General features: G+C 36.2%; 2 protein-coding genes across 2 annotated transcripts; one reads left to right on the top strand and one right to left on the bottom strand.

Annotated features, from left to right (window-relative positions):
• Nucleotides 1-393: 393 nt before the first annotated feature.
• Nucleotides 394-1089, bottom strand: LOC149611314 (uncharacterized). Its single transcript, XM_089858591.1, has 2 exons — nt 702-1089; nt 394-626 (listed from the first exon to the last, which is right to left on the bottom strand). Exons 1-2 carry the CDS (start codon nt 970-972, stop codon nt 472-474), a joined length of 426 nt encoding a protein of 141 aa, XP_089714717.1. The 5' UTR covers nt 973-1089; the 3' UTR covers nt 394-471.
• Nucleotides 1090-5593: 4504 nt separating this feature from the next.
• LOC149611315 (uncharacterized) lies at nt 5594-6289 on the top strand. Its single transcript, XM_089858589.1, has 2 exons — nt 5594-5981; nt 6057-6289. The coding sequence occupies exons 1-2, from the start codon at nt 5711-5713 to the stop codon at nt 6209-6211; spliced, it is 426 nt and encodes a 141-aa protein (XP_089714715.1). The 5' UTR covers nt 5594-5710; the 3' UTR covers nt 6212-6289.
• The last annotated feature ends 20519 nt before the right edge of the window (nt 6290-26808 follow it).

Genomic DNA, 26808 nt, shown 5'->3' on the forward strand with positions numbered 1-26808 from the left:
GCTCTTATAGAGTTTCCCATGCTGGAAACGTTCCTTTATATGATAGACCTTACACATTGTCAGGTAGAGAATAGAACCTTGCATTACTTAAAGATCTTAGATCAGTGGCTTCTATCTCGCTCGCAGTCCATTGTACTGAGAAAGGTACTGAAGCTATTATAGTATCTACCCGTTATATGAAGGTATTTACTACCCCTTCACTCCCCGCAAACCAATTTTTTGAGATGTTTACCCCCAATAAACCCCCCCATCTGTGACGTATGCAATATCTTTGAAAATATTCTTGTTTTAATTAAAGATGACCATTATAAAAAATGTACATTATACAAACTAACAATTACGAAAACCGTTCTCCTTTATGATCTATTATTATGTATGCCAATAAGAAATCCATATTTAAATGCAATAAACTTAACTTTAATTTTTAAAATTTTACACTATTAACATAAAATTTATACTGTCCTCGTTCTGTTATACGAAATCAGCGTATAAAAGGCTCTTTTCCAATGCGCACGGACGATGACGGGCTAACGTGTTTCTTTGGTGGTCATAAAGACAGGTGACACGTGTCTCACCTTCTATATCCATGGCCTTTGGACAATCCACGTCATTCAAATTTATGACTTCTTTATTTAAAATATTAAAAAGAAAGAAACATTTTTGATTACCCTTGCAATATATACGGTCTGCGAACCGGGTACCTAACATAAGACAGCGACGAAGATTATGATAAGGCGTTTCTCCTCGTCCAAATGAGATTCCGTGTAAATTTCTGGTGATGCAGTTATTGAGTCGTTGTGTAGACGAAGGAAGCGTAGATTGATTATAGGGCGGTAAAAATATCCATGACACTATTCCTGGAATTTTAGTAACAGTAGCACAACATAGTTCTTTAACTATCAGATTGCCTGCGAGGTTGCATTTTTCGTCCTTCCCGTGTAGATACTCAAAGTCAACTACTACAGATTTCATGTTATCTAGAAGATAGTTTCCTAAATGATGATTCTCCAAATGGTTGGAGTGCGGTTTATATACTTTTCAAGTCCTTTCACTCAGTATATTAGCTATAGAATAAAAATCACATGACGGAGGGTGGTGGCATGCTGAAACACTTAAGAGGTCCAATCGTTGCCCTCAAATTAACAGTCGGTATAACAAAAGAACTGTGTTTTCGACAGAAGATTAAAAATGCAGAGACAGCAATCTCCTTTTAATGTCAGGCGGTCAAACATTCTCCACAAAATGTATATTGACAGATGCCTTAAAAGGGGATGTAAAGGTAAATAATGAGCCCATGGCTAAATTTATTAGACAGATAATTATAGTTTTGTTGAACCTATGTACCCTTAAAGCATTAACGTCTAAAGTACCAAGAATGCGTAGATAAATCTTCAAACTTTTCTTCGTGATATTGTGTATACTAGTTTTTAGCTAACGTTTCAAAAACTTTAACATAAGAATACGCCCACAGTCAAACCATTCAGCAATGAGAAAAAATAGGCATTTCAACGTTTCTTATTGTATTGTGTATTTTATTACAATTGTGTATACTAAATTTAGCTAAGGTTTCAAAAACTGACATAAAAGTACGCCTACAATCAAACCATACAATAGTGAAAAAATAGATGCTTCAAAGTATGTCGGAAAATGTGTAAAAAAGATTAAGCGGTTAGACGAGATCTTTATGAATTTTCATAATTATCCGACAAGTTTTATCATGTTTTTAAATTTTTACAATTTTTTTCTATACTTTTTTCATTTCTCTTTGGAGTTTTTTATCCAGGTAAATTCCAATAGCTTAATTGAAACTGAAAACCACGAAAACTATGTCTATTATTACAATGTCTATATTTGTGAGTAGACTAGCATATATTTCTACAGGAAATAACCTAATGGCTAAGTACCCCAGTAGGAACTATGTCACGGTCGCGACCCTGATACATGGAAAAACTAAAAGCGTTAAAAAATCATATGTTTTTATTTAAATTCCTCTTTTATATGGGTTTTTTAGAACATTTAAATGCTGTTTGGTTTAAATAACCATGATGGCCATATAATTTTATTCTGTTCGAGTCTCCATTTGCCTGTTTAACCAATCAGAGTTTGGTTGATTTATCTAATTTCGCTTATTGTGTATCATATGGTACAGATGACAAAACTAAAAATCCAAAGACATTGTGAATTATAACAACGCGAATGCGAAACACTATGTAGTAACAATCATAAATATGAATGTTAAAATTCAAATTTGGTTGTTTTTTTTCATTTTATGCTAAATTTCTCAATAGTAACGAATATGTTTTTCAAAACCCCGATTAACCGTAGGTACACACGTTATTATAGCAAAATAATTAGATTGTTTATCTCATATTTAACGTAAGAAATAAAATTCTCAGAAGAAAAGGCAAAACCAACGTTCATGCTAAAAAGTCTGCCAATTGAATTAACGCCCCAATTCCTACAAAGCCACAGAGAATGTTAAAAATATATTTAAGTTATAAAACAAAGCGAACTTTGCAAATTACTCTACTGAAGAACAAGTACAAAAACCCCCTCTTTAACCATCTTTTCTTATTTTTAGGGAGGTACTGGTTAAAAATGTTTAGGTATCTAGGATCCCCCTGACAGTTTATTCATATGATAGCAACACTATTCTTAATGCACGTGGTAAAACAAAGAATAGATAGAAAATGAATACAAGCGATGTTAGAATTGCGTTTCCCCCCCCCTCTCCCACAAATAGTAGATATACTACGCCTGGTTTTATTAACCTCTGTGAGTGCTAGAGTACATCAAATTTAAAGGAAATAGTGAACTATTCCTATACATCAATGGTTGTATAAAATGGATAATTTCTAGGTCTGATTAATCAGTTGGATTTAATGATAGTTTTTTAGTTTTAGAAACATTTGTAAAAATAGGGAATACCCCACTGTTACAATATTAACTTATAATAACATAATAAGGAACATATAGCCATTTATAAAATAAATTTCAGTTATAAAAGTTTACAAGTTTTTTTTTAACTTTTCATAATTTTAAAAATTCTTTTAACTTTATATTTTTAATTATTTTGCCTTTTTTATTAACTTTATTTTTAAATTTCAGTTTTTTTTTCTTCGAATATTTTTGAGCACTTTTGTATAGCTTTTTTTAATTTTTAATATTTTTTAAGCATTCTAATAACTACCAAAAATGTCGAAGTTGATGAATATTTTAATAATCACTATTACGAATGTAAAAGCCATTTAAGGTAGATAACCCAATTCTAGCATTTGCGGCGGGAGGATAGAAAATTGATTCAGAAGTTCAAGTCTGACTTCGAAGCGAAGTCAGTTATCCATCCCTATATAGGGAAGGATAACAGACTTGAACTTCTGAATCAATTTTCTATCCTCCCGCCGCAAATGCTAGAATTGGGTTATCTACCTTAAATGGCTTTTACATTCGTAATAGTGATTATTAAAATATTCATCAACTTCGACATTTTTGGTAGATATTAGAATGCTTAAAAAATATTAAAAATTAAAAAAAGCTATACAAAAGTGCTCAAAAATATTCGAAGAAAAAAAAACTGAAATTTAAAAATAAAGTTAATAAAAAAGGCAAAATAATTAAAAATATAAAGTTAAAAGAATTTTTAAAATTATGAAAAGTTAAAAAAAACTTGTAAACTTTTATAACTGAAATTTATTTTATAAATGGCTATATGTTCCTTATTATGTTATTATAAGTTAATATTGTAACAGTGGGGTATTCCCTATTTTTACAAATGTTTCTAAAACTAAAAAACTATCATTAAATCCAACTGATTAATCAGACCTAGAAATTATCCATTTTATACAACCATTGATGTATAGGAATAGTTCACTATTTCCTTTAAATTTGATGTACTCTAGCACTCACAGAGGTTAATAAAACCAGGCGTAGTATATCTACTATTTGTGGGAGAGGGGGGGGGGAAACGCAATTCTAACATCGCTTGTATTCATTTTCTATCTATTCTTTGTTTTACCACGTGCATTAAGAATAGTGTTGCTATCATATGAATAAACTGTCAGGGGGATCCTAGATACCTAAACATTTTTAACCAGTACCTCCCTAAAAATAAGAAAAGATGGTTAAAGAGGGGGTTTTTGTACTTGTTCTTCAGTAGAGTAATTTGCAAAGTTCGCTTTGTTTTATAACTTAAATATATTTTTAACATTCTCTGTGGCTTTGTAGGAATTGGGGCGTTAATTCAATTGGCAGACTTTTTAGCATGAACGTTGGTTTTGCCTTTTCTTCTGAGAATTTTATTTCTTACGTTAAATATGAGATAAACAATCTAATTATTTTGCTATAATAACGTGTGTACCTACGGTTAATCGGGGTTTTGAAAAACATATTCGTTACTATTGAGAAATTTAGCATAAAATGAAAAAAAACAACCAAATTTGAATTTTAACATTCATATTTATGATTGTTACTACATAGTGTTTCGCATTCGCGTTGTTATAATTCACAATGTCTTTGGATTTTTAGTTTTGTCATCTGTACCATATGATACACAATAAGCGAAATTAGATAAATCAACCAAACTCTGATTGGTTAAACAGGCAAATGGAGACTCGAACAGAATAAAATTATATGGCCATCATGGTTATTTAAACCAAACAGCATTTAAATGTTCTAAAAAACCCATATAAAAGAGGAATTTAAATAAAAACATATGATTTTTTAACGCTTTTAGTTTTTCCATGTATCAGGGTCGCGACCGTGACATAGTTCCTACTGGGGTACTTAGCCATTAGGTTATTTCCTGTAGAAATATATGCTAGTCTACTCACAAATATAGACATTGTAATAATAGACATAGTTTTCGTGGTTTTCAGTTTCAATTAAGCTATTGGAATTTACCTGGATAAAAAACTCCAAAGAGAAATGAAAAAAGTATAGAAAAAAATTGTAAAAATTTAAAAACATGATAAAACTTGTCGGATAATTATGAAAATTCATAAAGATCTCGTCTAACCGCTTAATCTTTTTTACACATTTTCCGACATACTTTGAAGCATCTATTTTTTCACTATTGTATGGTTTGATTGTAGGCGTACTTTTATGTCAGTTTTTGAAACCTTAGCTAAATCTAGTATACACAATTGTAATAAAATACACAATACAATAAGAAACGTTGAAATGCCTATTTTTTCTCATTGCTGAATGGTTTGACTGTGGGCGTATTCTTATGTTAAAGTTTTTGAAACGTTAGCTAAAAACTAGTATACACAATATCACGAAGAAAAGTTTGAAGATTTATCTACGCATTCTTGGTACTTTAGACGTTAATGCTTTAAGGGTACATAGGTTCAACAAAACTATAATTATCTGTCTAATAAATTTAGCCATGGGCTCATTATTTACCTTTACATCCCCTTTTAAGGCATCTGTCAATATACATTTTGTGGAGAATGTTTGACCGCCTGACATTAAAAGGAGATTGCTGTCTCTGCATTTTTAATCTTCTGTCGAAAACACAGTTCTTTTGTTATACCGACTGTTAATTTGAGGGCAACGATTGGACCTCTTAAGTGTTTCAGCATGCCACCACCCTCCGTCATGTGATTTTTATTCTATAGCTAATATACTGAGTGAAAGGACTTGAAAAGTATATAAACCGCACTCCAACCATTTGGAGAATCATCATTTAGGAAACTATCTTCTAGATAACATGAAATCTGTAGTAGTTGACTTTGAGTATCTACACGGGAAGGACGAAAAATGCAACCTCGCAGGCAATCTGATAGTTAAAGAACTATGTTGTGCTACTGTTACTAAAATTCCAGGAATAGTGTCATGGATATTTTTACCGCCCTATAATCAATCTACGCTTCCTTCGTCTACACAACGACTCAATAACTGCATCACCAGAAATTTACACGGAATCTCATTTGGACGAGGAGAAACGCCTTATCATAATCTTCGTCGCTGTCTTATGTTAGGTACCCGGTTCGCAGACCGTATATATTGCAAGGGTAATCAAAAATGTTTCTTTCTTTTTAATATTTTAAATAAAGAAGTCATAAATTTGAATGACGTGGATTGTCCAAAGGCCATGGATATAGAAGGTGAGACACGTGTCACCTGTCTTTATGACCACCAAAGAAACACGTTAGCCCGTCATCGTCCGTGCGCATTGGAAAAGAGCCTTTTATACGCTGATTTCGTATAACAGAACGAGGACAGTATAAATTTTATGTTAATAGTGTAAAATTTTAAAAATTAAAGTTAAGTTTATTGCATTTAAATATGGATTTCTTATTGGCATACATAATAATAGATCATAAAGGAGAACGGTTTTCGTAATTGTTAGTTTGTATAATGTACATTTTTTATAATGGTCATCTTTAATTAAAACAAGAATATTTTCAAAGATATTGCATACGTCACAGATGGGGGGGTTTATTGGGGGTAAACATCTCAAAAAATTGGTTTGCGGGGAGTGAAGGGGTAGTAAATACCTTCATATAACGGGTAGATACTATAATAGCTTCAGTACCTTTCTCAGTACAATGGACTGCGAGCGAGATAGAAGCCACTGATCTAAGATCTTTAAGTAATGCAAGGTTCTATTCTCTACCTGACAATGTGTAAGGTCTATCATATAAAGGAACGTTTCCAGCATGGGAAACTCTATAAGAGCCGCTTACCGAACGAAAAACATACAATTCAGCATTGATGTCCATGGAAAATACGCTGAACCAGCAAACAAACCTTTCGATGTCAACGCAGAAAAAACAAAGAGATATAGGAAAATGATCAATTGAATTGGTAATTGCTTTTAATTTCAAAACCAAACATCTCAAAAATATTTGACTTAGCATTTTAAATTAAAAAATAGCTTAATGCCTTACACTAAATTTAATGATAGTTAATATCAACTTTCTTTTGAAGATAGAAGAAGTTAATTTAGTTAATATCAACTTTCTTTTGAAGATAGAAGAAGTTAATTTAGTTAATATCAACTTTCTTTTGAAGATAGAAGAAGTTAATTTAGCATAAATCAAGTACTACTTATTATGAGAGTCATAAAGAATGGTAAACTATGGCCTATACTCCAAAATAAATTTTATACAACGCAAATTTAATTACCTTTGTATTAAGAAGTTAACTCTACTTAAAGGGCTAACTGCATGCATAGATAATACAGTCGTGACGAGAGTATACTAACTTCTCCCTCCCCCCCTCCACTATGACATAGATGTGACAATCTAGGCTCAGATATTCTTTAGTGAAACTGACTTGTATTGTTACTTGTTAATAGTATATAAATTTATACCGTAGTTACGCAGATTGGAGAAATTAGTTTATATTATATCAATTTCAGTTTAAAATTAGATCTTTTGCTTTTATAGCAAAATAAAAAAGAGGAGTAAATTTATTTTATATTATAATCTTTATCCATGAATAGCTCTTTTACTTTAAATTAGGGCCTAGCCCTAGAGATATGAAAGGAGGAAGTGACAGATGAATGGGAAATATTACGGAAGTTTTTGCTTTCTACTTAAATTCGTCTACTGAGAATCATAAAAATTTGGATTGTATGTAAAAAAATCTATAATAAGCAATAAGAACCAGAAATGCACTATATGCAAGTAGCCACTGGCCTCAAAATACTTCGCTAACTTACCCTATTACAATAGAACAGACCAAAACATAGTCTTCATTCTTGTCTTATTTACTTTATATTATGATCTTTATCTCTAATCCTACGTACACCGAATGTATTACAGCAAACTTACATACCATTGTAAAGAATTCGAAAGAGGTTACCTTCCTTTTTACGAAAGGAAAAAGTATTGAGCTCTGTCCTTTCACACCTGCCGTAAGTATAACTAGCAAATTTAATTACTTGCAAAACTTAATGCCGTAAGTAAAATTTAAAAAATAATATTCAGATTTTTATCTTCATTACGAAGATTGAAGAAATTATTATAGAATAAATCAAACACACAAATGGCTTTTACTTAATTCATCTACCGAAAATCAGGTTAATTTTAATTCCATGAAAAAACTGTTAGGTGTAAACAATCAGGGCAAACCAGAAATAAACTCAGTACAAGCGCCCACTGGTCCCCCAAATACCTAATCACGCGCATTACGGACGTATCAAATATATTTTAGTGTGTAAAATTATATATATTTATATAGATTTTTGCCATTAAAATTTTTAATATGTTAATTATAATTAGTTTTATTTCAATAAGAATAAAATTTGCCACTTATAATTTTTTACTTAATATTATGGTCTTCACTATAAACGTACAAACCTACAAAATCATCCTTTGTTATCTATAAAAAGTGTAGATAGAACGTAAAAACCCGTCTCCCCGCCTTTACAGTGGCCGCAACCTTTGTACGCCATCAGGGTAAACAAAAACTAAATTCTGTCCAAGTACCCATTGGTCCCAAAATACGCCGCCGAAACTCTTAGGTAGAAGACTTCAAAACTTGTCAAGTTCGACATGTGGACTAACCTGACACCTGACGGTAGCGCGAGTCATTCCGATCATTGGAGTCCTACGAAGCAGGGACAGTTAAGATTAGAATTGGGTTTTGAAAAACCCACGCCCACTACACTAAGCTGCATCGTACTATCCGAATTCCAGGCTTTGTTACAAATAGATAAAAAAGAAACGTGTCAATCGTTTGTTAAGAGATATAATGAATGCCGAACAGATAACACGATTTCTAAGATTCACGCCACATTTCATGGGGGTTTATCCGAGTTATTTATTACCCAAAGAAATTGACAAGTTTCCTTCGTCCATTATAATAAATTTAGACAATCACTACAATGACGGATCTCACTGGGTCAGCGTCTACTTTGATGGCAAGAGACGTGGTTATTATTTTGACTCATTGGCTTTAGGGAACTTTCTCCCCTCGATTAAAGAATTTGTTAAAAGAAATTCTAGAAAATGGTCGTTTAACAAAAGAAGACTACAAAACTTGTCAGGTTCGACATGCGGACTATATTGTATTGCTTATATAATACAGAGAACAAAAAGAAAGAGTCACAAATCATTCATGAAGCAGTTTGGACGAGATGGTTTGAAAAATGACATCATTGTTACAAACATGTTGAAACGCGCCCGTAAAGAATAACTTAATCCTTGTGTCACCTTTTTTAATACTGTGTTCTTTTATTTCATATATTAAGGAATGTGGGGGGGGGTAGGAATGTTTGGAATGTGAGAGGGGAGGTAAAAAAAGGGGGGGGAATGTTTGGCAGATGTATAAATCGGATATTCCCATAATCATTTTCATTCCCCATCATGAACTCGGAGCTGCAGAGATATCGTACTTTTTACTCCTGGCCTCAAGACGGAAACTATATAAAAACTTTAAGCAGAGCGGGATTTTATTCCCTACATACCGATGATCTAGTACAGTGCTTCGAATGCGATGGAATATTATTAGCATGGAAAATTAGCATGGAAACCCGATGATAATCCCTACGAAGAACATTTAAAACATTTCCCCAAATGCAACTTTATTCGAGGTGGGCAAACAAAAAATATACCCTTCAGTTTTGATGAAACAGAAACCTGCACCAAAAATATAAATAACGACATTAAAACCGAGGAAGAAACACCAGAAAAACCCATGGAAAACACCGAAGAACTTTATCATACCTTTAAAGTTAAAACTAAAGATCTCGAAAGACTAGTCCTAGAACTCTACGTTAGAAAACAACTTAACGCTTTGTATATCAAAGAACAACTTAATGCCTTGCGTAAGATTTAAAAATAATATTAAAATTTATCTTCTTCCTTTCGAAAATAGAAGAAATTATTTTAGAATAAATCAAATACATTTTAATATTAAAACCTATACTTTTAAAGAAAATAAATAACTTTTCACTTTATATTATGGCCTTCATTTTTTTCACTTTATATTATGGTCTTCATTTATATCTTTAAATAATATCCCCACCAAAAAAAGACGAGAGCGTAAAAAAAAAACACGGCTCCTCCGACTTAACAGCGGCCGCCATCTTGTACGCCATACTGGCTGCATACTCTCTGTTACTTGCCACAATATTGTGTTCTTCGAATAGAAATACGGTTAACAATTATCACAGCCTGAGAAAAAAAAGAAAGTTGAATGCAAAAAAGTTGAAAAAGGCAAAGCCAAGTAAAACTCTTGGAAAGAACAAATAAAAATCTAAAAGTACAAATGTTTATTTTACTTCATAATCCTACTTCTATAAATCTACAAGAACATGCACGTACAAAAAGGATTGAAATCTCACCAAAACCATCTCTGTAAAAATATGCCAAGTTGTTTGGCCGTAAAGAAGAAGTGAGATCTAAAATACGGCCAAGTTATTATCTCCAGGTGAACCAACATTTTATTCGACTTAAAACTTCTCAAGAATGTTTTTCTGACTTGGCCATAAGCATTCCAAACTTGCATCCTTCTTCTTTGCACCCGTGAAGGTTAATAACGGAAATTACAAGTTTAACCACAAAGGCTTATCAAGAATATTTAACCAATTTGATTTAATATTTTAATTTCGATCCATATCTGGAATTAAACGAATCCTTGATATGCAAATGAGCAAGTCAGAAAAACATTCTTGAGAAGTTTTAAGTCGAATAAAATGTTGGTTCACCTGGAGATAATAACTTGGCCGTATTTTAGATCTCACTTCTTTTTACGGCCAAACAACTTGGCATATTTTTACAGAGATGTTTTTGGTGAGTTAACTCTTACTTCAATGACGAACGAAAAATAGAACCTCACCCCAATCCTCTCCCATCAGCTCCCATTGACTCCCCCTTCAATGAGGAAAGAAACATTTTATACTGCCAAAGGCAGTACAAAGAAGGCAGTACAGATATACTCCTACAATGCCACCGCCAACAGGGCAGGTCATACTAATGTCCACATCGTAGATGTACATCATACGATGTGGCTAAAAAGTGTAGTTTCTAAGACTTTTTTTCCATTTCGTTGAAACAGTGAGTTGACCGGTCAAGGCAGCAGCGGCTGGCAGCCCATCTTAACCAGATTGGCTGGTTTTCATGGTTTTCACGTCAATTAAACTTAGATACTACAACAATTTCGTTGACCGTTGACACAAATAATGGAAGGAATGAGGGATGGGATTGAAAAGTGCAACTGGTTTTCTGAAAATAACCCGTTTTAGCATGCTCTAGTCTAGTATAGTCAGAAGCCGATTAGGCTTTACACATGAAGTACGTAACATGTGTCATTGTACCTGGAGGAGCTACACGATATTCTCCAAGCTCCTGGGAAAGAACCCCTCCCCCCTTATTCGGAGGAATATAATACGGTAGGGCGGCTCCTTCGGATCCTTGTGATCCTTCGGCTTTAAGAACCGATTTACCAGGTACATCAATTAGGGAACTACTATAAAGACTTAATATTCTTTAGTTAAAACTATACACAATACCAAGGATTTCTTGGGAGTATGGCACGAAGATCTTATCAATCTGGGTAGCTTTTGCTTAGACTATTTAAGACGTCGTGTATTTGTTTTTTACAACGATTTTTATTCTGTTCTCGCGGCTACGGCGAGTCCAGCCGCTGGCGGCTCGGGAATCGGGATACCGCCAATACCTAGCCGAAGCTTAGTGTAGTTTTCGAGTCTACTATTATTCGCAGAGCTATTTTTCAGTTGAAATTAAAGAAAAAAATTATAGTATTTAGTTGAAGACTTATTAAATGACTCGAAAATTTATCGAAACTTGAGCTTTAAAACGTTTAATATAATATAACGACTAACGAACGATACCGCAAATTTGCCTTTCGAGCTTCCCGGTCATGTCGCCGGCGAGGTCGAGTAGAGGTCCCATTCAAAAAATAGTAATAGCCGTCGCCGATGGGTCCGGCATTAAAGAGGCTATCTACGGTTAGGGGACTTTTGATTGGTTAAAAACTTTTTTGTTCGTCTGTTAAGTTTTTACTTCGGAAATGTCATGAAATCTATGGCCAAAGCTATGGAAAAGTGGGACTTACGTACTTAATGTGTGAAACATAATCCGCTTTTTGAATAGTGCGACGAATGTAAGGCCAGGGATACTAGATGCTTTAAGAGGGATTCGAAGGGAGACGGAAATTGCGACAGAGTTATCGGCGTGTCATGCGCAGTACAGTCTACCGGACTTGTAGATTTTAGTGTAATTCAAAGCCAAATGAAGGATGATGGCGGGAGGATGCGAAATCTGAGAGAAATGGGCGCGCTGGAATGGCTTAGGTCCGGTGGAACGCAAAAAATGGGGGAATACTCGGAATAGGAATTCAATTTGTCCTTGATAGGGAAAAATAAGACGGCGCGCGTTATAGATCCCCGTTAAAAACCCTCTGCCGCAGTCTCGTTTAAACGTACGTGAAAGGCTCAAGCTGATAATCCCTCTTTAAACATCTAGTATCCCGTGTAAGGCGCGGCGCTGGTAAAACTCCATAGAGTAGATAAACAATTTTCAAAATGTTTTTCGAAGCACAAGTATAAATTAGTCTTATGGGTTAAGTCGCTCTCATGGTTTTCTAAGTTGGTGATTTTCCCGAGTTTTGAAAGTGGTCTCGAAATTTTTGTAAGGATTTTTACATTGGCATTGTAATGCGCAAATACGGATAAATTTGTTTTAAAACGGCCTAGATTATCTTTAGAGGAAAACATAGTACTGTACATGGATATACTTAATAAATATACTATATAATGTAGTATATATAAATTTAGTACGTAATCTTTGTTAGGAATGTATATACATCATGTGCATGCATCATTCATGCATGATGCTATTTATGTATTGGAACAGCCGGCACCAGACTTAGTACTTCCGGAAGAAGCAGAGACTCAATGCATAGTGTTAGGCGACGGACGTTATACCTTCACGAAGGGACGCGCGCGAATAGACTTCCGCTTAGGACAGTTGAAACTAAAGCAGGAATTTCACGTGGTTCCCTCACTGACAAAAGATTTTATTCTGGGAAAAAATTTCCTGTATAAACATCGGGCGATTCTGGACTTTGGAACAAAAACTTGTGAGATTGACGGAACGACGTTTCCATTCGTGCTTAATCTCCCTGGGTTAAAGACACCGACCCCTCAGATTATAGAGGATATTGAACAAACTGTCGCGTCGCCTACACTGAGTCCCAATCAGAAGGAAGACTTAAAAACTTTATTATTACGATTTCCAAAACTATTTTCGGAAAAAGCGGGACGTACTAACTTAGTCTATCACGAGATACACACTACCACCGATGTTCCCGTTAGTCAACGCGCGTATCGTGTTAGCGACGAGAAAAAACGGATAATTGAAGATCATCTTCACGAAATGATCCGCGACGGAATCGTGAAACCATCCGTTAGTCCTTACGCGTCGCCAGTGGTACTGGTCCACCAGAAATGCGGAAAGATCCGTTTCTGCGTCAACTATCGCGCGTTAAATAAAGTGACCGTTAAGGACCCTTATCCGCTACCGAGAATAGAAGAACTGTTAGGGAAAATGGGTGCCCCAAAGTTCATCACAGCACTGGACTTAAAGAGCGGCTATTGACAGATAGATCTCCATCCGCAGGCGATAGCGAAGACTGCTTTTATCACGCATGCGGGGAAGTACGAGTTCGAAGTACTTCCGTTCGGTCTATGCAATGCGCCGTCGTCGTTTCAACGACTCATCGACGAAGTCTTCAGGGATGGACATCACTTTTCGATCTGTGTCTATCTGGATGACATCGTCATTCCATCCAGTACTTGGGCTGACCATTTACAAGCCTTGGAATATGTCTTTCACCGACTGTCTGAAGCGGGACAGTCAATGAACGAGGGATTCATATTGCTCCTTCCAAGACTAGGGCTATAGTAGACTTTCCAGTCCCAAAGAACGTGAAAGAAATCCAAAGATTTCTGGGCATGGCGGGATGGCACTCTCGATTCATCCCGCAGTATTCCATAATCGTTGCCCCATTAAACCATCTCAAGAAAAAGGACGTTCCGTTCCAGTGGAAGAAAGAACAGCAGGAATCGTTCCAGGCCATCAAGGATGCGATCTGCATGGCGCCTCCTTTAGCGGCTTAAAACCCTAAGTTGCCGTGTATCCTGACAACGGATGCTAGTGACGCCGGATTTGGAGCTTTCCTGTCGCAAATTCAAGTTGACGTCGAGGTACCTATTGCCTAGGCCAGTAAACAACTGACCGACGTCCAGAGAAGATATACCACCACGGAAAAGGAATGTCTTGCCATCTATTGGGGAGTTGGAAAGTTCCGGCCATACTTGGAGAACATACCGTTCACTGTGATCACACTGAAAGAACCAAATTCTCGACTTGTTCGTTGGGCAATGTACTTGCAAACGTAAGACTTCAAGATCATGCACAAGAAGGGAGTTGAGAACAAGGTTGCGGACGCATTATCAAGAGCGCCTGTCTCGCTATTAGCCATTTCCTTGGAAGACATGACTTCACCGTCCTCGTCAGAAGATTCCAGTCCAGTGGAATCCTCTTCAATGACGTCGGCTTCGTCCTCAACCAGTCTTATACAGCATTGGGGAGCCCCTAAGGCTATGTTCTCTGACAATGGGACGCAATTTGTGTCCCGGGTTTGGAAAGATACGTGCGCACTCTTCAACATTACTTGCACCTACACTACCCCCTATCACCCTCAAACAAACGCTACAGAAAGAGTCAATAAATCCATAGGCATTATGCTAGGTAATTATGTAGGTAACGAACACCGCCATTGGGATCGAATTCTTGATCTCTTAGAGTTTTCTCTTAACACTACACCTCATGAAACGACAGGGCGCACACCGTTCTATTTAAATCATGGTAGAGAAGCTCGCTTACCCTGGAAAGTAGCTTTGGAGCCTTTTCATCCTCCTGATTTAACCCAGGTTGGAGATAATTTAGAGACTAGAGTGACCCAGTTACAGGCAGATGTTCAAGCCGTTAGGAATCATATAGATCGTATGCAAGCTAAGCAACGATACTATTATAATAAGCGTAGGGAAAATTGGGACTAAGGTGTAGGCATGTTTGTATGGAAAACCACACACCCCCTGTCCCGTGGTGCTTCTTACTCCTCAGCTAAGTTAGCTCCAAAATGGGATGGACCTTATCGCGTCATTGAGCGGTTGGATGAATTACGCTACGTGCTGGAGGAAGTGGCTACTGGTAAACGATCGTTGGAAAATATAGCTCATCTCAAGCTATATAGAACAACCCATCAGTTCTTGCCGTCATCTACACAAGAACCCGACCAGGAAGATCCGCCTTCTTTATTCAACTAGCATTGCAATATATTTTAATGACATTAGTTAAAGTACTTGTCCATAAGTCTACATAGTTCAGCATCAAAGGGTCTTAGGGTAGCGTATAATATAATGCTACGAGAAGAGTGGTGACTTGTCTGCTTAATCCAGAAAAATACTTAAAACCTTATTTCCCTTCCTGATCGGAAAATGTTGTTTTTGACGGCCAACTAGTCATAGGGCTATTAGTTTAAAACGCTCTATTAAGTTGACCTCATATTCCGACCAACCATGATGGACCACAGTTTTGAGCCTCTCGAGACGGTGTGTATTGTAGTAAAAACACCTAGTAGGCGAATATTTTTAACGGTCTATTCAATCAACTGATTTTACCGTCAATCTATCTATTCCCTATAAATTAATTTAAAAAATTACATATCTACGCTTTTTCAAGAACAACTACATTTTCCGAAAACATTTTATCATGAAATTGATTATTTTGAAGGGATTTCGTGTCGTTGCTCACTAACTTGTAAGCACCTTGACGGACATAGTTTTATTTGTTGCTGGCTTAACAAATTTTCAAGTTTGCACCAAAAAGGTTTAACTCTGTAGTAAGATTCCGAGAAGACTGATGTTAGAGAAAATATGATAACGATCTTTTTTTCTCAAACTAATTTATAAACTAATGTCGTCTTCTTAAGACAAAGCAACAATGTTTATCCTGTGTTGTTTCGTTTAGTAGGTGGCTCTCTGTAGCACAGGAAAAATATGATATCGGTGCCCTAGCATTGGTAATAGAGCCTAGCACTAGTGAACAAATTTGACGATTTTATGCCGCCAAGTGAAGAGTTTGGTTACCTCGATACTTCTAGTCCCTTATCTTACTTTTGATATAACCGAAGGTAAGGGTAAAGATTACATAAAAAGAAATAATTCTCAGTACCAATGACTTGTTATATTCATTTCAAGCGGAAATAATATGGGAATACACATTATTCATTACCAGTTATGCGAAGAAGGTCACACTTTACTCCGACACCCCTTCCTCTTTTTTCCCAATATAAAAAATTTTAAAAGCACCAGTGGTTCAAGTGTATGGGTCATCTGAGCCGTCGCAACACACTCAGCCAATAATACCATTTAGTTCGAAACCTTTTCACATTAGTGACTCTTAGGACTTCCCCGCCAACCTTAATAACCTAAAACTATAAAACATTCGTGTACATGAAAATTATGGTTGTGGCTTGTCACTCGCTAGCGCCTGAAGGACCGATCAATCAGTGTAATTTGTGTACATTTGTAAGTGAGAAGACCATTTTAGAAATTACATACAGAGAAACTAAAACACAAGGGTGATGCCACCATTGGGGTCTTCTCTCTCTCTCGCCTAGAAGCACTGCTATAGGCAGAGAGAGTTGACTGGCCTCCTGCCTCTAGTGAACTTTGGCACCGTCTGGCGGTGACCCTTAGTGCGAGGGAGAATACCCCAATGGTGGCCTCGCCCCTGTGTGTTTTCCGAAATGGTCTTTAAGCGTGCTAAAATGATTACGCGTAATACGTAACCGGTGTACAAGTAGCACCAACAATGTGGAAAGGGGTGGTGACGTTTCAAATGAAGACTGAGTTATGACCAAGAAATTCTAAAGCACGGAGAGGAAAATTGCAGCGCAATCTTTTCTTCACAGAGGCGACAATAGAAATGTAGCATTTCGATTAAATATTTACATTTTCCTTTCGAATTATATCAAAGTTCGTTTGCTCTTTTTAGAAAGTCAATAGAATATTTCAAATATTCTATGTTGAAACCTCAACACTTATCCCTTCAAAATAATTAATTTCATGATAAAATGTTTTCGGTAAATGTAATTGTTCTTGAAAAAGCGTAGATATGTAATTTTTTCAATTAATTTAGAGGGACTAGATCGATTAACAGTAAAATCAGTTGATTGAATTTAATATTGATTAAAGATTAAATGGATAAAAATAACTAAAACAATTGCAATATCTGAACTTCAGTCAAATGATAAACCTCACACATATCGTTTGTTTTTTCGGCCTTGGTCCAAACCAAGACGTTTTTTTATAATAAGTAATGACTGCACGCCTTATTTTGTTAACTAATAGTCCTCATTTATTATAATTTTAGCTGAAAGTGCTATAATTGACACGCTTTTAACAAGTTTTATTAATTGTGGTTATATGAATGTAACGCTTGATGGATGAAGCTCCTTTTGATACGATGCCACTTTACGTGAGCCAACCAACAAACAATGGCTGCTAAGATTTTCGTAACAAAAACGTCATTGAAATTTACTACAAATGTTTTAATCTCTAAAATCACCAGAATATTTTTTACTAAGCAATTTTGCTAAGCCTCGGTCAAAATAGCGTTATGTTGAATTGTTGATGTTATAGGCAACATCAACTTCGGTTATTTGGGATAAAAGCCAGACAATACGAATACAGTCGGTAGGTTCAAATAAATTACAAACAAATTAATTATTAATCTTACTGGTAGATCAATCAATTACTACATTGTTAACTAAGACAGCTGGGACATATTAATAAGATGTAGAGGTAAATTTTACACCTTAACGATGAAACCTCCGCTGAGTCGTTGACTAAACACTTTTAACAAGGGAAATTATGACTAGCAGAACTGTATAGATTTATTCATTTAATAACATTTTACATTTGCATTATTTAAATTCAAATTCTGCATTAAATGTTAAACCATTGCTGTTCATTGGATCTCTAAATTATTTTCATAATTTCAACAAAACCAACGTACCTGTTGCAATTTGAGGATGAGTTTTTTAAAGTCGTTTATAACACGATGTTTAATTCAATGATATTAATTTTGGAATTATGTTAAATATGTAACACACTGTTCAGCGGTTCTGTTACTAAGCCTTCTCAAAGAAGTCAAGATTCTGAAATTATTGGGAATAGACGATTCTTAGACGCAAGTGTTCGTTACCAAAAATTGTTTCAAACTTACACTTATGGGTCGTGTTATGGTTATTAAGAGGATCCCATTCTCAGGCTTTTTATTTTATATTCTTTATTGTTAAATTAATTAAATTCAATCAATTCTGGTTAAATATGAAACACTTACCTCGTATACTTTCAAAAAAACCAAACCACAATAAAATCCGAGAGGTGGGTGGTATTCTTGGAAATAGCCCTATTTTTTATTAAGTTTCTGAAATTATTAGAGCTAAATATCAAAGACACATATTTAACTGCTCTCATTTCGACACAGCAGCAACCATATAGATTCATTCATTTAAAAACATTTCTTTTTTCTAATTATTTAAATTCAAAGGGCTGTATTAACTTCTAAAGGCGAAAACAGCTGACTTGTCATCCTAGTAAACAAATACCGGGCTGCCAGGCTGTCTCTTACACAACAAAGTTGGCCATTCTCTCTTATGAGAAATGCATCCTTGTCATATGCATCTATGTTTGCCATTGTCTGGCCTTCTCAGGACTCAGGAGCCCTAGGATTCGGAGTCGGACTCCCAAGTTCCAACTGAAGCGAAGATTTCTTTTGCCCGGAGCATAGCCTACTCGATCACGAGCAACACGTCGCAAGCTGCTTGCGCTATAGCGCGAATCAGGGTGGGAAATAAGGGAAGGAAATGAGGTTTACTTGAGAGGTGATGGAAGGGGTGTAGGGCCACGTCACCTCCGGCGGACACGGGGCCATCTGCACATATAGGGTAAGACCGCCGACATGTGTCTTATTCCCTCTAACTTTGCCGCCCAGAAGCATGGCTTACAGGAGTGCGCCACACTCCCGGAATTTCGCTGTACTCATCTTTCTATTACGAAATGTGTAGATCCTTCTACACCCAATACGTATTAGACATGGGCCGTGGCGTTATGCGCGCTTTTTTTTCACTGTATTACCTATCAAGTAACGTAAAAAATTGAAGTATTAGCTAGGTGTTTTTGGGATGGTAATGGCGCGTGTTAGATTCGTTTGTGCTAATGTAGTAAAGTATTCATGTTTTCGAACTCGCTAAGGTAATATTCGATATGACCCAACGGTTGGGGTACATTAAGTTCTTACCACTTATAGCGAAAAAAAGGTGTTTTTATTTATCCAGCCTCCACAGACAATCAACCAACAAACAACAAAAATCCACAATGTGTTTGTATATATATATATATATACATTGAAGGGTCAAGAAATGTTTTCAACGATAACAATGTTGTTTCTTTCCCAATACTTTGAAGAGCCGGAAGAGGATCTTTTCTTAAGAAGGGTTCAATCCAATTTGTTTTACGTCCGTCCGAAGACGGAAAATTGCTGTTACCGCATACCATAGAACTAATGTACTTTTTTTGCAATTCGTTCATATAATGAGTTCCAACGTGGTAGCGGATCTTGTCTTAATCGGTTTTTTAGCCAAACTTGTTCATGGCGTACCCCGGGCACAAACATATATACACATACAAACATATCATCAGCGCAAGACCATAACCACACCTCACTTAAAAGTTGGGAAACCAAAATAAACCTCTCCGAGTCGAGACGTTTTTCTTAAATAATTAAATATAATTTATATTAAATATAATTTATATTAAATATTTTGATCGTCATTAATTTACCTTTATTCTAGTTAAATTGTTTTAAGAAACTTTATTCCTAAATTCATTTTAAACATAGCTATTGTTGACGTTTGAATACAAGCCTACGCCTCTTTAACAATTTTTGGAAAATTAGGGTATATAAGGCGATTGATTTACAATAAATGGTAAGAAAACCCGCAATTGCGTGAACCTTTGGTGGAAGCCCTGCCATTGAAGGGCCAAACTTTTCTCGTAACCCTAGCAGATCGCCGCGTACATCTTAACCTTAACGATAACATTACTTTCTGCAAACACGTTTGCTCCGATTTGCCAACTGCGAACGCGGTGACAGCCCCCCTACACACAGACACGCCCATTCTAAAACTTCTCCGTGACGTCATTGTCACTCGAAGAGGTAAAAAGTAGGGTCTTGTTTTGATTTGTGTTTTCAGCTATTTGTTTTGTTACCGGCCGCAATAAGCGTCTTAAAATTTGGTAAACAAATACACTACGGTGATTTTCAAGTCGTTGATAATTTGGCTGTCGTCCTTCAATTTGGAACTTAACTAAGGCAATTGAAAAACTCCAAAACGTTTTGATGAAATAAAATAAACTCGCGTGCTGCAGATCTTAGCATTATTCCTCATAATGTACGGCAGAGGGGGTGGCACCAAATTCGCTTGACCCTGAATATCATCCCATGAAATATCCAGGATTGATTACGAGAGGCTCAGTTTAGATTGATGTTAGCATAATATTGAAAAGAAGGGAGAATTTTGACATATTCCCATATTTTTTAAGACGGTGAAAGTACACAGTACATGTTTTAACTGTATTATTTACATATATTATATATTCTGTACTTAATTCACAATATTATTTAATTTCCAACGATTGTTGCGTTCTTTGGATTTTGGTTGTTTTTGTAATATTTTATCGGTGATCATTTCCAGGCATAATGCTAAACAAGCCATTTCAATTCCCCAAGTATACATGATAAATATTATCGATAATTCTTGGATGTTCTTTACAGTAATTTCATTGACGGTTGTCGCTTCATCCAACGCCAAGAAAAGATGAAACTCATAGTCGATAGCAATAGTACATCGTCGAGTCTGAGCAGTTTCAACGAATCGAGTAGTCCTATATAAGAAACACAGACAATTCAAGAGTGTGAGTTGTTAATGAGAATATGCTTGGGCTGCGTTCAATAAAACTTTAAGAACATGGTTTCCTAATAACGTTTGGCTAGAAGCTGATGTAGTACAAACACTGCTTCTTAGTGAAATTTCTAAAGATGATGAATTATAGCTGATTTTTTTCCAATAGCAGTGACAAAAGATGTATGTATATTGTATAACTTGGAGAAGGTTGTTGTATAGGGCTCATAATAAATTTTTAGTGCAACGGGCTAGACATCAAAACCGTGACGTCATGATTTCGCTGCTCAACATCGTCGCCGTCCCGCCACCATCTGTGAATAATAACAAAAACCTAAAAATGCGGGGAAAACATACAGCGAAAAACCGACTCCGTTTGCTCAACGAAACTTGCGCTTATGTTTACTGAACGCAGCTTCCATAATCAACTCACAAATAATCAACATTTTCCAGAATCCGTAAAGGTAACTTTTTGTTAAAAATAATCACCGCGCATCTCGAAAAATAACTCTCTTTACCAATATAAACCTTTAAATCATTGTTTTGTAAGAAATTGTTGGAGCCATCATCCCCAAGTAATGACCATTGAAAAGCCAGGACATTATTAAATAAGGCGTATTTATGTGTACCGTTGGGGAAGGTGGAGAACAACGTAGTGATGTTCAAATCTTTCAAGTTTATGGCTTCAGTCGCTAATCGAGCCATTTCGGGTGTAATACGCCCGGCTTGCATAACATCACTTTCAACAGCCGAACCCTTACTAATCACTGGTTTTGTACCAGGACATTTCAATAGGTCGTCTAGTGTGTTAATTCGAATTGATCTGGAGACAATCATTTCACTCTTCAGATTTCCAGAGTATGCCTTCATAATGACTGATGAGCCAAGTAGCCATCCCGCCAACAAAAGTTTTGTCGAAGTTTTTTTCGAAAAAATATCCGGAGCTGAAAGAAGTCAGAGTTGAGTTCTCGCATAATAATTACTTGAGCGAGTCGAACGTTATACGTATATAATAAAGGGATTATCTCAAAACTAAGGTTCCTGAAAAAGTGTAGAACTTTGTAGGACGCAAGATATTTGTAAATTTCTGACTCTCATCAACTTAGGTTATCGGTGGCGCAGCCAAAGGGGTTATTCCGTGCCAATTTCTAAAAATTATAAACAGCAACCGCAACCGCAAACAAAAAAAAATAAAGTAAATAAGAAATTAAGAAAATCACTAGACAGTACTTTTTGACAAGCTCAACCGTGTAAGGGAAAGTCTCCTTTAAATAGTAAATTGTAAACACGTTAAGAAAAATGTTTATTACTGTACGTTTAAATGCAATAATAATTTTTCTTTAATTACAAAATTTTCTCTTCATGTCTTTTCGCTATGACGTAGAAGGTGCAAAGTATACAATTGGCATATTGTTATTGCTAAGACAACCTCTAACGTACCATGAAGTTCATGTTCTTAAAGAAAACATTGTACAGTCATAAAATTAATGCTAAACAAGTGCCAACCTCTTATGTACATATGACACAGAAGGGGAAAGAAAATAATTCCCATGCATTTCAAATGTCACAATCGATTTTTAGTGAACCGGGTTTTTAAGTTATTTCAAAAACATCTAGCTTATGTGAGGTCTTAATTTAAAGAGAAAAATACCTCGAAGTTGTAAATTGTGTTTTAAAAAGTACATTTTAAATGAGACTTGCCCATTAAACAGCGGGAGTTTATTAATTCAAAAGTAGCAGTAAGAATTCATAGGTCTCGTTGAAGGGGTCATAGCTAGTAAGAACCGCTTTTACGGTAAAAGAGAGGGGGTCAAGAAATAGGAGACCGGTGCTATCTTCAAAGACGACCAAGGTTAACAATTTGAGTTTTTTCTGTTCTCAAAAATATATTTTAGGACTTTCATTATTCCATCCTTCGCTTATGAAAAAGAAAGGCAAACTTTTTTTAAATTCTGATTCTTTTGCACATGTGAATTCTTTGATGCAGAGAAACATCCTGGTTAACCGCAATCTATAGCATTTCACCCCTTCGTCTACGCCACAGCATGCTTTAAACTCAACGGTTCTGCAATATGGTCGATGTGAAAAACCAGACATATTCCAAAAACAAAAGCTCTTTTCGCCAAACGCTGCGAATGAATGTTTTGAAGAAAATCGACAATAAGGACAGGAGTATGAGACAAGCAATTGTCGTTAACCAAATCGATCCGTCGACACCACCCAAAGAAAACATTTTTCCGTCACTGTTAAACTCTTTCGCTGGAGTTACGAAAGAAATTATTTTGTTTTCGGTCGATTGAAATGATGGTGAATAATGGTAAGCGTGCGGGTATTTTGGTGTATATATTGCAGTATACACGTCCGCAAGCTGAAAAATACGAAGTTTGTTCTAATAAAGAAACTCAAACCAAAGACTTAAAAGACAAAACAGAAAGTGAGGCACGAGGTTGATGAAAGTCTTTTCTAGTGGGTGGTATGATCGTCAAGACGCAAAGTCTCGAGCATCTTTGATAAACCCGCCAGCACTCTACTTCTATAACGTAATTATTGTTTTTTCGGTGATGACATTAGCAGTGTTTCAATCATTTGATTATTATTGATCATTCAATTTGTTATGAAATCCTGGTATATGATATTCGGTTTTCCTGCATAATCGCACTTGCAATCATGCACCAACTTTTACCGAGTATACCGTGAAGTGAGTAGTAAATAATCTTTTCGTTGGTTTAGAAGCAACGTGAATCAAAACTCTTAGCGATTCACTTTCTGTTATATATTTTTACCATTGTTGGTCTAAGTGGTTAATGATAAATATTAAGAACTTACCCCATATCGGACACTATAAATCCTCGAAATAGTTTTCGAAACATTCACTTTATGGAGTCGGTAGAAATTTTTCAATGTGGCCGTCACAGAATCAAATGGCATCAAGTTAAGACTTGTAAATATACAAATTTCAAAGTATTAAGTTTAGTCGAAACTGCTGCAAAGGCTGTTTCTTATTCTCGCATTACCTTACGTTTGCTAAATTTAGCAAAACATACTGCGTTAGTGATTCCCCTATGTTTTGTGTGAAACGTCCTGCAAAGAAATCCTGAATATGATTCTCTGACCACTGTTGCGTTGTCTGTTAGAAAGAAATGCGTAACGTTTGCAGCTTTTTAATGTTTTTAAATACGGAAACTCACAGCAATTTTAAAATCATATTTCTCTGTCGAAGTCATCTTAATGTAGCTATTTTCACACAAATGTTTGCCTAGTGGTTAGTAACATACGTCACAAAGCTGGTGCGAGGAAAACCAAAACTTAAGTTTACTTCTCAGTAGACGGACGGTTTTAATGACGTTATTGCTATTTTTAAAGCAAGACACGTAAAGCCATACAATATTTAACCATTTGAAACTGCCCAGTTCAAAGATTTTCTTCGTAATTGTAGTATATAAAAACAAGATAATAATAATAACCTTCTGAAAGTTAAAACGGTTAGCTTTTTATATTGACGAAATTGACCTTCGGTTTAGTTATTAGTGTTTTGTATTATTGTTTAATAAATTGCTCCATATTAAGAGGAGTTAAGGCGCGTTTTCAATCAAGATTTTTTTGAACAAAAATTAAGCTTTTGCTTCAAAAGTAGCAGCGGAAAACCGAAGCAAAAAAATCTTGGTGTTTTCAAACAAGCTTCAAATTCAGCTTTTCGTCTTTTCAGGCTTTAAACCTTCGAGAAGCAGATATCTAAATGAGTTTGATATTTGCTTCTCATTTTCTTTAAAGCAAAGCGCGGGTCCAGTGGATCCCCTACAAGGCGACTTTCCTCCTGTACTCCCGTTTTGGCTTGGCAAAGGCTAGTGGGCGGGATTTATATGGGCACTTATAAATCCCGCCCACAAATGCCTCCTGCCTTCGCCAAGCCAAAACTGGAGTTCGTAAGGAAAGTCAACTTGTAGGGGATCCACTGGACCCGCGCTTTGCTTTAAGCTTTTGCCGCTCAAACAGTTTTAAAGTGACGTCAATCTAGATTCACCAATTAGATTAAAGCATACAGTCTCCGTGGTTACAGCTATCGTCTGCATTTTTTTTTACATTAAAGGCAGCCCACTTCTAATTTTTTATTCATTTGAAGCTTGTTTGAAACGATACGAGTTTCAGCTTTTCCGTTTTAATATTTTTGAAGATTTTTTATCTTTGAAAGCCCGTCAAACGTTCCCAAAAAAGCCACAGCGAAAAGCTTGGAAAAAGTTTATTGAAAACGGGCCTTTAGACATGGAGATTTGTAAGCAATTTTTAGAGTTTCTAATTTCCGCCTACCAAAAGTTACCGACCGCCTTCAATGGTGAATAAAGTTACCGACCGCCTTCAATGGTGAATAAAGTTACCGACCGCCTTCAATGGTGAAATAAGTTACCGACCGCCTACAATGGTGAAATAAGTTACCGACCGCCTTCAATGGTGAATAAATTACCGACCGCCTTCAATGGTGAAATAAGTTACCGACCGCCTTCAATGGTGAAATAAGTTACCGACCGCCTTCAATGGTGAATAAAGTTACCGACCGCCTTCAATGGTGAATAAAGTTACCGACCGCCTTTCAATGGTGAATAAAGTTATCGACCGCCTTTCAATGGTGAACAAAGTTATCGACTGCCTTCAATGGTGAATAAAGTTATCGACCGCCTTTCAATGGTGAACAAAGTTATCGACTGCCTTCAATGGTGAATAAAGTTACCGACCGCCTTTCAATGGTGAATAAAGTTACCGACTGCCTTCAATGGTGAATAAAGTTATCGACCGCCTTTCAATGGTGAATAAAGTTACCGACTGCCTTCAATGGTGAATAAAGTTACCGACCGCCTTTCAATGGTGAATAAAGTTACCGACTGCCTTCAATGGTGAATAAAGTTACCGACCGCCTTCAGTGGTGAATAAAGTTACCGACCGCCTTCAATGGTGAATAAAGTTACCGACCGCCTTCAATGGTGAATAAAGTTACCGACCGCCTTTCAATGGTGAAGTAAGTTACCGACCGCCTTTCAATGGTGAATAAAGTTACCGACCGCCTTTCAATGGTGAATAAAGTTACCGACCGCCTTCAATGGTGAATTAAGTAACCGACCGCCTTCAATGGTGAATAAAGTTACCGACCGCCTTCAATGATGAATAAAGTTATCGACCGCTTTTCAATGGTGAATAAAGTTACCGACCGCCTTTCAATGGTGAACAAAGTTATCGACCGCCTTTCAATGGTGAATAAAGTTACCGACCGCCTTTCAATGGTGAATAAAGTTACCGACCGCCTTCAATGGTGAATAAAGTTACAGACCGCCTTCAATGGTGAATAATGTTACCGACCGCCTTTCAATGGTGAATAAAGTTACCGACCGCCTTTCAATGGTGAAGTAAGTTACCGACCGCCTTTCAATGGTGAATAAAGTTACCGACCGCCTTTCAATGGTGAATAAAGTTACCGACCGCCTTTCAATGGTGAATAATGTTACCGACCGCCTTCAATGATGAATAAAGTTACCGACCGCCTTCAATGGTGAATAAAGTTACCGACCGCCTTTCAATGGTGAAGTAAGTTACCGACCGCCTTTCAATGGTGAATAAAGTTACTGACTGCCTTCAATGGTGAATAAAGTTACCGACCGCCTTTCAATGGTGAATAAAGTTACCGACTGCCTTCAATGGTGAATAAAGTTACCGACCGCCTTTCAATGGTGAATAAAGTTATCGACCGCTTTTCAATGGTGAATAAAGTTACCGACCGCCTTTCAATGGTGAACAAAGTTATCGACCGCC

Source organism: Phalangium opilio, unplaced genomic scaffold (assembly GCF_054372755.1).
Source record: "Phalangium opilio isolate 3A_F unplaced genomic scaffold, DU_Popi_V2 ptg000246l_1, whole genome shotgun sequence".
Classification (NCBI taxonomy): Eukaryota; Metazoa; Arthropoda; class Arachnida; order Opiliones; family Phalangiidae; genus Phalangium; species Phalangium opilio.